The 13,508-nt window shown below is 41.9% G+C and overlaps 1 protein-coding gene across 8 annotated transcripts in view; it reads left to right on the forward strand.

Moving 5' to 3' along the window:
- Positions 1–13,508, forward strand: part of LOC147314676 (muscleblind-like protein 1) — a 70,518-nt gene that overhangs the window by 45,996 nt on the left and 11,014 nt on the right. For all 8 annotated transcript variants that reach the window (XM_086261780.1, XM_086261787.1, XM_086261779.1 and 5 more), the window contains 3 exons: positions 2,465–2,635; positions 9,434–9,658; positions 12,362–12,601. In XM_086261780.1, the coding sequence (XP_086117906.1) occupies positions 2,465–2,635; positions 9,434–9,658; positions 12,362–12,601 (636 nt within the window). The remainder of the gene's footprint in view (positions 1–2,464; positions 2,636–9,433; positions 9,659–12,361; positions 12,602–13,508) is intronic.

The raw sequence follows: 13,508 nt of genomic DNA on the forward strand, positions 1-13,508 counted from the left end.
TAGCCAATAAACGATAATTCAGATTCTGTCTTTATCAGGATCCACGTAATTTGCTGATATTGTTCATCTTCGAGAAAGAAAATACCTTTTTCGAAAACATAACCTAAGAATTTTGTCCATGTTATTTTGAAAATAACACTGTTTGACTGCAGTGAACGATTGAGTGGTGCCAGTTAAAAGCACCAGAATGTCAGGTAGTTGTTTTTTATATAAATATTTCGATAAAAAACTGGCAACATGAGATCATCTACATTCTTGCTCGTCATAGAAAAGCACTTCCACCACCTGTTTACCAGAAGCTTAAACCTTTTCTTCTTTAAAAACCTTTACAAAAGTTTCTTATTCTTGAAGTAATTATTTTGCAGCTTATTCCCAGTATGGCTTGTTAAAATGTGTAAGTGTTTAAAACCTTTTGAGCTTTGACCACTGAAAACTGATGCAGGGAACCCCGCTGAAAAAGAGCTTAAATAAATTACAGCCCTCAGATAGAGCTGTAATTTATGTAATTGAGGGGCTGCATTGTCACAGTTGATTGCACACACACACACACACACACACACACACACACACACACACACACACACACACACACACACACACACACACACACACACACACACACGGCTGGATTTGACATGCTTGAGTCCAGAGGGAATGTACCCTGAAAATCAAAAGACATTAACCAATTAACACTGATCAATAGTTTACAGCCACATAGGGATGAACCGGGAGGGATGACTTGGAGCATTGTCAATGTGGGCCTTTGGGCCAATGGTCAGGCTAGGAATGCTAGTCCTCACAGCTTTTAGCCAATCAAAATGCTGGATGAAGTCTTGACATTCTGCTGCTCTCCAATGCAAAGTACCTTTCATGCTGTAGCTAGGCAGAATAAATGGGAAAGAGGCAGAGACAGAGCAAGACCAGGAAGTGAAAGGAGGAGAAAGAAGAGAGGTGTTAAGCATAAAGCCAGAGTGGGAGAGTGTATGTGTTAGGCTGTGAAGGAAGGTGTCATAGTAGGCCACAGTGAGCAGCAGGTAATCTCACTGAGATAAGCAGTCGCATGACAGCCAACCTTTAATTCCCCATGGGAGGGGACACTGTGGAGTTGTCGCAGGGCTGGTTTCCCAATCCCCCTGAAATTTTTTTTACATAAAGCAGTAATGGGAATAGATGGATTGAGGATGCATTTTGATGAGGTGGTTGAGGCACAAGAAGAAGACAGAGAGAGAAGCTGACAAAGGCAAGGAGTAGTACAAATGCTGCACACATACATGAATATATACACAGATCACAGCAGTACGTCGGTACTTGCGCTGCTCTGTATTCATGATGAGGAGAGCAAATATCAGCACGGGGCTCAGGATGTATGGGGATTGATGTGAAAGGCAGAGAATGAGGAAGAAAGGGGGAGTGAAAGAGAGGTGGAGATATCTAAGATATTACACCTAGCCAGGGGAGTGTTCAGTGGAGCAGGCATTATGAGAGTGTAAATTACATTCTCTCCTCCCTTTGGGCTGCTGGCTGCAGAATGAATATAAGCACCCACAGCAGTGAGTCCGCACAGACACAGACCACAGTCTCTAGCATAGTAGCATAATACAGCATTAGATTGCCATAATGTGTTTATGTTTCGTGTCACAGGAGTCTCCAATCACGTATCGATCCTACATCAGTTCTCCCGCCTCATCTTTACTGAAATTATGTCCCATATTGACACATGGCTCATTTGTTTGAATTGAGTGGAGATCAATGGTGATTCACAGGGCTTTTTAAAACATCGAGCATCAAGTTGAACAGCTTCTTAGGTGGTAGGATGGAGGAGACTGGGGAGCTTTTGCTAATTTAGATTCCCAAAACAAATTTTCTTTGGGGTTAGACCAACAATGCCGAATCAATTCAACGCAATTGTTTTTACTTTTAAAATTAGACTTAATTTAAAGATGTTATTTCAGCATTGAAGAAATTATGATCACAAAGTTCATGATTTTGATCAAATAATAAACAAATGAAACCAAAAAAATAATTTCCAGACAATGAAGTGTTCCTTTTATCACAGACACACGGCAACATTGTGTTTGTTTAATGTTTGCTTTGTGTAAAGCAATCTCTTAGAAGGAGCAGATAGACAGTTAATCCTCTTTATCTCTGCTCTTGGAGCTAATTTGTCTCCCAATGGGACCTTGAGAAAATAGAGAAGGTAGTAAGCCTACATCTTCTGCAGAACTGATTGGTCTGCTTTATGGCAAAAAGAGTGGCAGGCCCAGATGTCAAGGATGTGAGGTCGGCACCGGTTAAATAGGAGGGAAGCGACTTAATTCAAGGCTCATTACTTCTATACATTAGGCTGTGGTTAAAGGGAACAGGATTCTAATCCACCACTTCCCATGTGTCTTTCTTCCCCACCCCCCTCCCTTGATTTTGCCCTCCTTGTCTCCTCCTTTCTCTTCGTCTCTCATCCCATCAGGGCCGCTGTTCCAGAGAGAACTGTAAGTACCTGCATCCTCCTCCTCATCTAAAGACCCAGCTAGAGATCAATGGAAGAAACAACCTCATCCAACAGAAAAACATGGCCATGCTGGCCCAGCAGATGCAGCTCGCTAACGCCATGATGCCCGGCACACAGCTACAACCAGTGGTGAGTAGTCACTCACCAGACACTTTATTAGGTACACCTGTTCAACTGCCCATTAACAAAAATGTCTAATCAGCCAATCACATAGCATCAACTGAGTGCATTTTGGCATGTAGACATGGTCAAAAGTCAGTTTTCCATTAGTACCTACTCAGATCGACTTGGCACGGTTCGCCACATTTTCAGGGTTTTCCATTAGGTCATAGTGCCTGGTACCAGGTACCTTTTTTAGTACCTGCTCGCCTGAGGTTCCAAGTGATCCGAGCAGGCACCAAAATACGATGTCGTTAGACTGCATGCCACAAAATGGTTCGTCAGTGAGTCACGAAATTTAAACCACCATTTTTGGCGGTTTAAACAAGGCAATGAGGAAAATATGTCTACAAAGAACAACGCCGTGGTCCCTGAGTCAGACAAAAAGCCACAGACCGAGCAGCAGGTATATTCTTGTCCACCTTTCTACACCTTTCTACAAACCCTGGAGGTTTGTAGAGAATTCTCTGAAAAATGTCCATCCATCCATCCATCCATCCATCTTCATCCGCTTTATCCGAGGCCGGGTCGCGGGGGCAGCAGCCTAAGCAAAGAGGCCCAGACCTCCCTCTCCCCAGCCACCTCCTCCAGCTTATCCCGGGGAATACCAAGGCGTTCCCAGGCCAGCCGAGAGATATAATCTCTCCAGCATGTCCTGGGTCTGCCCCGGGGCCTCCTCCCGGTGGGACATGCCTGGAACACCTCACCCAGGAGGCTCCTCCTTGAATCGCTACCTTATCGTGGTGGAGGGGTTTGTGTGTCCCAGGGATCCCAAGGGCTATGTTGTCTGGGGACTTTTGCCCCCTGGTAGGGTCTCCCATGGCAAATTGGTCCTGGGTGAGGGACCAGACAAAGAGCGATTCAGAAGACCCTTATGAAAAGAATATTGAGGGAACAGTTTACCCTGGGTTACCGGGGCCCCGCCCTGGAGCCAGGCCCGGGGAGGGTGCCCGAGGGCGAGCGTCTGGTGGCCGGGCCTTAGTCCATGGGGCCCGGCCGGGCACAGCCCGAAGAGGAGACATGGGCCCATCCTCCCGCAGGCCCACCACCCGCAGGAGGCGCCATAGGGGTCGGGTGCATTGTGTGCCGGGTGAAAAATGTCCACTGAGCAGCAAAATGCCTTGTTGATGCCTGAGGTCGGAGGAGAATGGACAGACTTCTTTGAGCCGATAGGAATCCAGCAGTAACTCCACTAACCACTTGCTACAGCCAAAGTACGCAGAAGAGCTTCTCTGAATGCACAACCTTTTGAACCTTGAAGTAGATGGGGTACTGCTTCAAAGTTCAAGTTTTTCCAATCTTGTGGGCAACAGAAGATTGGAAAAACTTTGCCCAGTGTGATGAATCTCAATATCTAGTGTGACCTTCAGGTAGTAAGGTCAGAATTTGGCGAAAACAACAAGAAAGCATAGATCCGTTATGCCTTCTATCAACCTTTCAAGCTGCCAGTGGTGGTGATTTAATGATGTAGCGAATAATTTCTTGGCGCCCCATCATACTAACTGAGCATCATTTAAATACCACAGCCTACCTGAATATATCTTTTTATGAGCACAGTGTACCCACCTGCTGATGCCCGCTTTAAACAGACTAAAGTGCCACAGTACTCCAATGGGCTTCAGTCACAAGATCTTAATCCAACAAAGCACTTTTCAAAACAGTCTCTGAGCAAGACCTTGTTGAATTAAAGATGTTTTAAAGGCAAAATGGGGCCTAAAGCTATTAATAATTATGTACCTAATAAAGTGGCAATTAACTGCACATTGCATATAAAACATTCTATTGAAATACACGTCTAAAAAACGAATAACCACTCTATAGCCATCCATTTTTAATATGCAAGTTGGCTTGATTTGCTGGACCTTGTCAGTGGACAGAGTACTTACGGTTACTTACCTATTAATATAACGGTTTGAACATTCCGGGCTTAATTATGGATAATTATTACAATAAATACCCATACCAATGACCATATGTCTAAAATGTTCTGTTTTCAACAGGTAAAAAAAATTTAACTGCGAAATGTTAATTGAATTTAGTCATTTATAGCAGTGGGTCTAAAATGTTGCTTGATATCGGAAAAATACTCACAATTAAATGAGGGTTTAAAAAAGGATAGAAGTTAGATTTTAGTGAATTAAAGGCCAGCACAAACTCTTGTTTAAATTTTCCTAAAAAGTTATATCCATTGAACTTAGCTTGACTCCATTTTTTCCTTTGGTTCAAGTTATTGTCAAGATATTGTAGACGAGACAAGACGAAGATGTGCAAGATGCAAAATCTGCAAATATAGTATAATTTAGATGTGTGTTCAGTAACTATGTGACTGAGTGTGCAAATAAGCATATTGTTCCCAGATACAGTTTGTAGTGGATTTGTGTAAGTTTTTTTGTTTTTGAGTCTTTTGATGAGTATTGTAAGGTGTTTTGTGTTTGTCAGTCCTTTGGTGGTAATGAGTTGAGGGCTCTGTTTGGCCCATATCCATTTAGATGGATTTTATGTCCACTAGTCTGAGTCAATATGGTGGTTTTAGTGAATTTTGAAACTGTGTAACTGCACACATGATGTCAGTGTGAATTTTTTATGGGACAGTAGTGACAGCTCAAATGAGACCTGACACTGTCACGAGAGCTGCGTTCCCACCATATTTGCCCAGGTTCCTGTAGAGGGCCCGAAATGTAACATCAGCATCAGCACCGCTGCCCTCTGAAAACCATTATTTCCTGTGGTTTGTACTGTGCGTGAATGGTTTGGCAAGGTGCAATGCAAACATGCTGTCTCGGAAGCTTCTGCATTGACATGACCAGTAGAAACAATGAATGATGGGAAGCAGACACACATACTCTATATGAAGACAGTGAGCAGGCACAAAAAAATTACACAGTACAGATTTGGCACAGTAGCCAGCACAATATAAACTTTGGCTCGATCGAGTGTCAGTGCAGCACATACTGCTTACCACTTTACAGATCTTAACAAATTTATTTGACAACTTGTCATTAAAACAACAAAAAGACACAAATATTTCAGAAAGCTGTCTTGTTTTATTGGTATTTATTGAACAGCTAACAAACTGAATTCACATTTTAGACCCAAATAGTCGGCACACTGGACTTCTCTCTGAGAAGTCAGAAATGAATCAAGCATAACATACATTTTTGTTTGTCCAGCAAGTAAATAATTGAAATGTTGCGTCTTAATCTTAATTAATGACATTCTAGTTATTTTTTCAACTCTTTTGTAAAACATTACATTTGAAAATTTATGGATAACAGCAGCAATTATATTTTAACATTAGGAGCATAGTTTTGATTAGCTGATGTTTACTGGTGGAATAATCACTACAGAAACCATGATAGCAGTGATTTTGGTAATTATGCTGTGTAATTAAGATCATCTGTGACACAGACTTTATACTGGGTGTTCTGATAATTTGTTAAGCACTGTATGTGAAATAGCACAAGATTGATCAGACATGACGCTCATAAGGACCAGAATCCATGCCATTTCAGTGAGTATAGGAAAAACAGTCACACATGTAGAATACATGTGTGACTGTAGAATACATGTGTGACACATACACAAAGTTTCCTACCACTGCTGTGAATGCACAGACCAATTTGCAATAAGCAATTTTGTGTGCTTTGTCATCTAACGGTTTATTATTGCTAAATTAACATTCATAATTATACTTGGTAATTTCCTAGGATTTGCTTAATGACAACAATAAAGACAGTGTTTATAGGTTTAGTGGTTATATAATAAATCCCAGCAGTTCCAGAATGTTCTTGCCAGTTTCACATTCAATAAAACAAATACATTCCAAATAGGACCATATTATAAAGGTATGAAGTATAAACAGTGTGTAAGGGTTATTGAAAACATTGTTTTTTTCCCGATTTTAAACCCCCCTAAAAATATTTGTAGCATTTGTCCAATGTAAACCGATCATAAGGGCAATCATATGATCAGCACTCGGGCCGATCATAGGACTGCCGGTGGGTAGGGTTGTTTGTCTGTTCAGTGTTCTTTAAATGAACTTGAAAAACATGAAAGCCATGAAAAACAGTTCTGTGACTGAGTTTGAAAAAAATGTTTAGCTTAAAGAAAATTGACAGAATTAGTTAATTTGATGAAAGTTTATTCTTACTTTTCCTTTCGTTTGTACATTGCATAATATAGAAAACTAATGGATGGATGAATGGATTAAATAGGCAGTTGGGTTAGGTTCTAACTATGGATGGGTGGATGGATGGATGGATAGCCAGTCCTGGTATAAGGCAATGAAGGGAATTATTTTAAATGATTAACAGCACATCCATAAAGCCATGTAACATACACACACAAAATTGAGTTAAGATGTTGCTCTATGTATGCGCAGCATGCTCCAAGGATGTTCAAGGTGATAGCCACAGCCCCGTTCAGCCAAATGAATCCTTCCATGACCGATCCAGAAACCTTACAGAAACAATGAGAACTGCCAGTCAGGCTTGAAGTAATTCCTCTGTCATCTCCACTGTCCCTTTATGTTTAAGTGAGAGCACTGGAGTGAATTTGTCTAACACTATTCAAAGGAGTTCAAAAGATGCAGTGTGCTTTGACGCACATCTGCAAGTGCACACTTAGCTGATGGCTTATCAACCCTATCTAGAAAAGAGAGGCTGAGTTGAGAGCCCCATTGGGAGGGATGGGGGTTTAAAGAAGCATAGATCTCCCTGGAACAGCAAAGCCTTCCTTTCTGTTTATGTCATGGGGTGAGAGAAAGCAAGACGAGAGAAGAAGCAGGAAGACAAGCTGACAAAGAAGGACACAGCAGAAGAAGAAAGGGAGAAGGGAATGCAGCCGAAATAGATAAATGGGCAGGGTAAGACAGGTAGGTAAAGTGAAGGAGATAGGATGACAGCAGTGAGGAGAGATGGCTTTAGACCTCCACTACAAAGAAAAGTCAAGAAAATAGAGCATGTTCTGTGCACAGGGATCAAAGGGTAAAACCGGGTACTTACCTTTCTAAGAATCAGACTTTATTCTTCCTAACCTCACCTTGTGTTTGTAGCTCAGTCTCCTTCTTCCACCCTTAGTATCTCTACCACATTTTATTTCCCTTTTTTTCTTTTATCTGCAGCTATCCATCCTTCCTCAGTGTATGTAGGTAACCTACTTTAATTTCATGCATTGGACCATGAACACAGTGAAGTGGTTAGGGTCTGTCACAGCTGGTTGTCACTCACTCACAGTAGGAAAGGACCTGTTTAGTACAGATCCTCTTTGAAAATAAAATAAGTCAAAGCATGAAGCCACAATCCAATGACATTCCAGTGGCTGGGTGTAATTGGCCACATCTCTGTGTTTAAATATTTAGGAGCTGAAGTTATGGCTCATGTGGCAAAGTGTTTGCACTACAACAAAGAAAGGTCAAACTAGGTCAGTGCGTCTGACGTACAAATCTTAGAATATTCAAATCTGAATTTAAGCTTGTTTACAAAGAGTTTCAATATGTATTGAATGTCTTTATATAGTATGTTTCTTAGTCCATTATAACCAGTTCAGTGGCTAATTGGTAAAACCGCAATTTAGATAAATAAAGTTGTGCAATGACTGTTACGTCACATTTTACCATCATGATCATTATAATTGTAGTGGGGACTTTTCAGCAAAACTTAACTTTAGGTTTTCCACCGTTATGCAAAAAACAACAACAGCAAACATGCCCTGAAAAAGAGAGGATAACACATTTTACTGGGAATAGTGAAAACAAATACTGCTGAACTGTAATTAAGCCCTGCATGCAATTATAGATGTTTCTGTTATAACATTTTTGTTAATTAATGCGAATATTCAATTTCATATCGATACTGAAACTTTGACGTGTTCCAAAAAAGGCCTATTAGTAAGCTTTCAAACTCTTCGCAAGATGATATCACTGCATAGTTAAAACCCCATGACCGCAAATGTTTTAGATGACATCATGCTTATTCCATCCAAACCCCAAGCTGCAAATATCTCAAACTGATATCTGAGCACCTGGAGTGAGACACATCTGCTTTTCCAGAGCACCTTATGATTGCAAACAACTCTTCAGACATTCCAGAGGGCAGTGCCGAAAGAATTATTTCTGATTTTCTGAGTCATCGCTGAGCAGTGAGGAGGTTTTAGGAAGAATGTATCAGTACAGCCCTGGCTGCCGCTCCTCTATTACTCACTGTGTCCTGTTGGCAGGGGCTCAAAAGACAATCCTTAGACTGGGGCTGAGGTCAGGATCAGGCAGGGAAAACTTTGCAGTGCATACTCCTCTCTCTGTCAAACTCCAGTACAACGCATACAGGCAGTACTTTATCTTACAGTGAAGCCTCTCTCCCCACTCACATGCTCACACAGCTTGACGTCCTTCATCAGTACTGCTAACTGTGTGATATCTGGGGTATGAAGCATGTGATTCAATCTGATCAATGGAAGAAGGTGACACCACATACTGACGCTTGCTCTGCGCGTTAGTGCAAATGAAAGACGAGCAGCCATGTTCTTTTTCCTCAGATGTAAGCCTGTTAATTATCTGTTTTTGCATCTTTCCTTCCACATCCACAATCAGAGTTCCTATTTTTTGCTTTGCTACTGATAATCTTCTGCATCATATGCTGTATATCCACCAGAGGTAATAATTATATGAGGAAGAAACAATGTGATTATATATGTAGCATCTTTATACATAGACTGTGAGAAATCATTGTGGATCAATTTTGACCAACTCTCTTATTTTGCATGTGCTCTCAGCCCATGTTTTCAGTCACACCCAGCCTTGCAACCAATGCCAATGCTGCTGCAGCAGCGGCTGCTGCATTTAACCCCTACCTTGGCCCTGTGTCGCCCGGCCTGATGCCCGCTGACATCTTGCCCAGTGCCCCCGTACTGGTCACCAGCAACCCCAGCGTTCCCATACCCGCTGCTGCTGCTGCCGCCGCTGCTGCACAGAAACTCATGAGGACAGACAGACTGGAGGTGAGGAGGAACACAAACATTTACACACATTCGCAAGAAAAAGTGGGGAAAAAATATATGAAAGCACATCGGGAGGATTTGCATAATTTTTTGTGATTCCTTTGCCGCTCGCAGATTATAAAAAACGATTGGGAGAAATACCTTTTTCACTCCTTTCTAACAGAAGCTTTTCAGATGTAGGATCTGTCTATTCAATATTAACAGTCTTGTTTGTACGTCTGTGTATCTACACCATTTCTGTTACACTAACTACATGCCATTACCAAGACAGAGTTATTTCTCAGACTTAAGCAAGAGAATGAGATGTTAATGAAAGCATCCACAAACATTACCATTGCTGACACTATCGATACGAAGGGGATAACTTTGTCTGGCACAAGCTCGGGTTATAATGTACATATGTCATTTTCAGAAAAATCTTTACTTCTTCTCGGAAAGCAATTAGTTCTTTGAAACCTGATGAGCGCCCCTCCTCCAGCTGCGTTCAGATAATCATTAATTGGACAGTAAGTCAATCTCATCCATTATGTAGCCCCACCCGAGAAACAGTGGCAGCGGAATAATGGGGAAATCGTTGGAGGCAGGCAGGAGGCGTGCAAGAATGCAGGAAGGTTACATTTAAGATGTAATGTTGGGTAGCTGGGTAATTAATGGGGGTGAGGCTGAGTAAGTCTTTGGACCAAGTGAATGAATGGACAACATGCAGAGCGACAGAACAGGTTACTGACAGGAAAGAGAGATGGAGGCGGAAGATAGGAAATCAATTTGTAGACCTGTTGTGGTCATCAGGGGAGGGGTTGGAGCAGGCAGAGACAGAGATACCAGAAACAAAGCAAAGGCCGCTGACTGAATTTTATGGAGGCGTTAGTACAAGTCATGCTGTAGAGGTTAAGGATAAGTGGAGGCAAGACGCTGCGAGCAGGAGAGCATGCACCTCTCGATTCAGACTAAGGATTAAAACGATTTGTCCTGCAAAAGATCGATAGCAAAAGGAATATGAAATATTTATCAACCAAATCAGAAATACTCTCCTCATTCCACTGTTTTCCTTTTAGATAGAGAGACCTGTTGGTCAACGGCATCTGTGGTGGTCAGGCTGCAGGAGACGTAGTGAGGCTGCATGTGTGGGTGAAACTTTTTGATGAGGAGATTTCATATCCTAGTTTCTTAATTTGAAAGGAACTAGGTTTGCTAAAAATATCTTAGAGAAAGGGGCCAGTCATATTTCAGTTTCCAGTGTGTGTCGTTCAAAGTAAACATAGCTGGAATTCTGTGGAGCGACACACATACCGCTCAGTTGATGTGTTACGGACTGTTTCCTTTAGGCTGTGAGAAATTCCAATTTTAGAAGACAATGCCCCAGACAGTTTTCCTGAGAAAATATGCTCCAGAAGTCTTGCTGTCTTTTCCTTACATACGGTATGCTGCAACATGTCAGCATGCATAAAGTCATATGTTGGTCACCTGCAACCATGGTGATGCAAGTAGCTCAGGGGGATAGTTAGACATCTGGTCCCGAGAACATCAAATCCTATCATTCAGTCCTCCCCTGTTTTTTTTTTCCTATGACAGCCTACATACACCTCATCACCAAAGGCTCTCACTTTCTCCTCCATCTCCATCCTTGTCTTTTTACTCTATATTCGTCAACCACGCTTACATTTCCCTTCTCTCCAAGTTTCCTCCCTCCCTCACCCGCCTCTACAATATCTGCCTGACAACAAGGCAGTCTCTCGTTTAAAAAAAAATAAGACAAGTAGCAGTAGTTACTGGTTAGCAGTGGTGGGGTGGTGTGCACGTGTAGGCATACATATCTGAGAAAGGGAGAGGTACCCACGAGAAACAAGGGACAGGCAAAGAGAGAAACGCTATCACTCACAGCAGTCAGTGAACGTAGATGATGAGCTGTCAGGACTGGAGACAGAGCAGTTTGCAGATAACTGTGCTGGTGGCCTTTTGTCTGGCAGCCGGTCCACCACAAATCAAATCCTTTATGCACGCAGACAGGGAGACTGGTAAACAGACTTAGTAAATGGCTTGTTCCATCACAGTAACTGATAGATCAATACAACGCACCATGAAATTGCATTTCTTTTGGTGGAGGATTGCATCTCGAATCCAGTTCAGACTCAACGGTCTGATGGAGCGCCGAGAGCAGAGATCTGAAGTTATTGCAAGGCTCTTTGAGTGCCTAAATTAAAAAAAAAACAGTGCTGCCTTATAATATATATACACCCACCTTTTGTGTGTGTGTGTGTGTGTGCGCGCGTGTGTTTGCTACTGTGTGCCAGCGGCTGACAATTACGTCAGCTACAGCCTCCCTCGAGGGTAACCAGCTTCATATTTCCCATGAGCCTCATTGAGTCTGTACGTTCAGAATGAAGAAGGCATTTTCCCAATTGTTCATGCAAGTGCTGCCCCCGTCTGTCAGACTCAGGAAGAACAAAAACAGTTCTCATTTAAATAATGGATGAATGCGGTGTGATTAATGAGTCTGTAAACGTTGGTTAGGATCTGTTCTGCTTATCAATCAACATTAATGGCCGAACCCATCATTAAGATCGGTTACCTTGTCTGATACCATCTGAAATGACAGAGCAGATGGATTGCTTTATCACGTGGACTCGCCAGTAACTTTGTAACTTATGTGTGTAACTGTGTATGTGTGTTAGGTTTATGATCAAATCCTTACCATTGCCCCAGGTATGCCGGGAATATCAGAGGGGTAACTGCACGCGTGGGGAGAACGACTGTCGCTTTGCCCATCCTGCAGATAGCACCATGATCGACACCAACGACAACACAGTCACCGTGTGTATGGACTACATAAAGGGCCGCTGCTCGAGGGAGAAGTGCAAGTACTTTCACCCTCCGGCTCACCTGCAGGCCAAAATCAAAGCCGCCCAACACCAAGTCAACCAAGCTGCAGCTGCTGCAGCCATGGTAGGTATCTGTTTACATTACACCTCCAAAAGCAAATCAAACTAAGAAACATTCAAGTATTACAATCTCACAACCTGCTGTTAGCAATTAAAGCTAAATGTCATTTAATGTACATTAAAGTTTAAAATGTATAGTTTTTCCAAAAATTATTTCTTTTTTCGTTTGGAGCAGAAGCATTGCACCACAAATACTCTAATCTGGAGATAATTTTCTATGTATCGACAGCGTTGCTTGAGCCAGTACATTTTACCCTGCTTTTAACCTCAACCTTTAGTCTCCGTTGTGCCTCTGCAGCTCTGACTCAGTACGCCCTAAAATGATACAGATGTAGCTTGTGTCAATGTGTGCTTTGTTAGCAGCAGCAGTAATCGTGCTAGTATGTGACTGAGCCTCCCCTCGCCTGCTCCTCCTTGTTTTGCTGCTTTGTTAGTTTTACATTTTGCTTTTTCACAGTCGATAGATGTGTAACATTTTTTGCTGAGAAGACAATTGTGTAGACTGCGGCATATTTTGGATCTTGTTTCCGCAATGCAGCGATCGGTTTCTCTAAAGAGACAGTAAAAAGGTCGTGCTCCGCCAAGTGCTGTACAGTAGATAATATTGTGCTTCACTGAATTCAAAAATATGGGTCAGCTTTATATCAGTTAACCTTTCATTTCTGTTTATTTTGATTGATTCAGCACAATTTGAGCAGGCCTGCCATTTATCATGTCCAATCTCATCTTTTCCAAATAAAATGTAGTAACTTCCTGGGATATAAAATGGCAATTAGTATGAATATAATGGCACAATGATAATTATTACTAGAGTGTATCTATGGAATTAGACTAAATTATTGTTCTCTTTTTTTCTTTTATTACAAATAGCCAGACCTGTGACGCTTTTTCAAAGTCTTCATTGAGTATTT

Source organism: Aulonocara sp. 'chitande type north' Nkhata Bay, linkage group LG14, assembly GCF_057382095.1.
Source record: "Aulonocara sp. 'chitande type north' Nkhata Bay isolate Kocher_YH1m ecotype deep benthic linkage group LG14, A_spYH_male_GT1.1, whole genome shotgun sequence".
Taxonomy (NCBI): domain Eukaryota; kingdom Metazoa; phylum Chordata; class Actinopteri; order Cichliformes; family Cichlidae; genus Aulonocara; species Aulonocara sp. 'chitande type north' Nkhata Bay.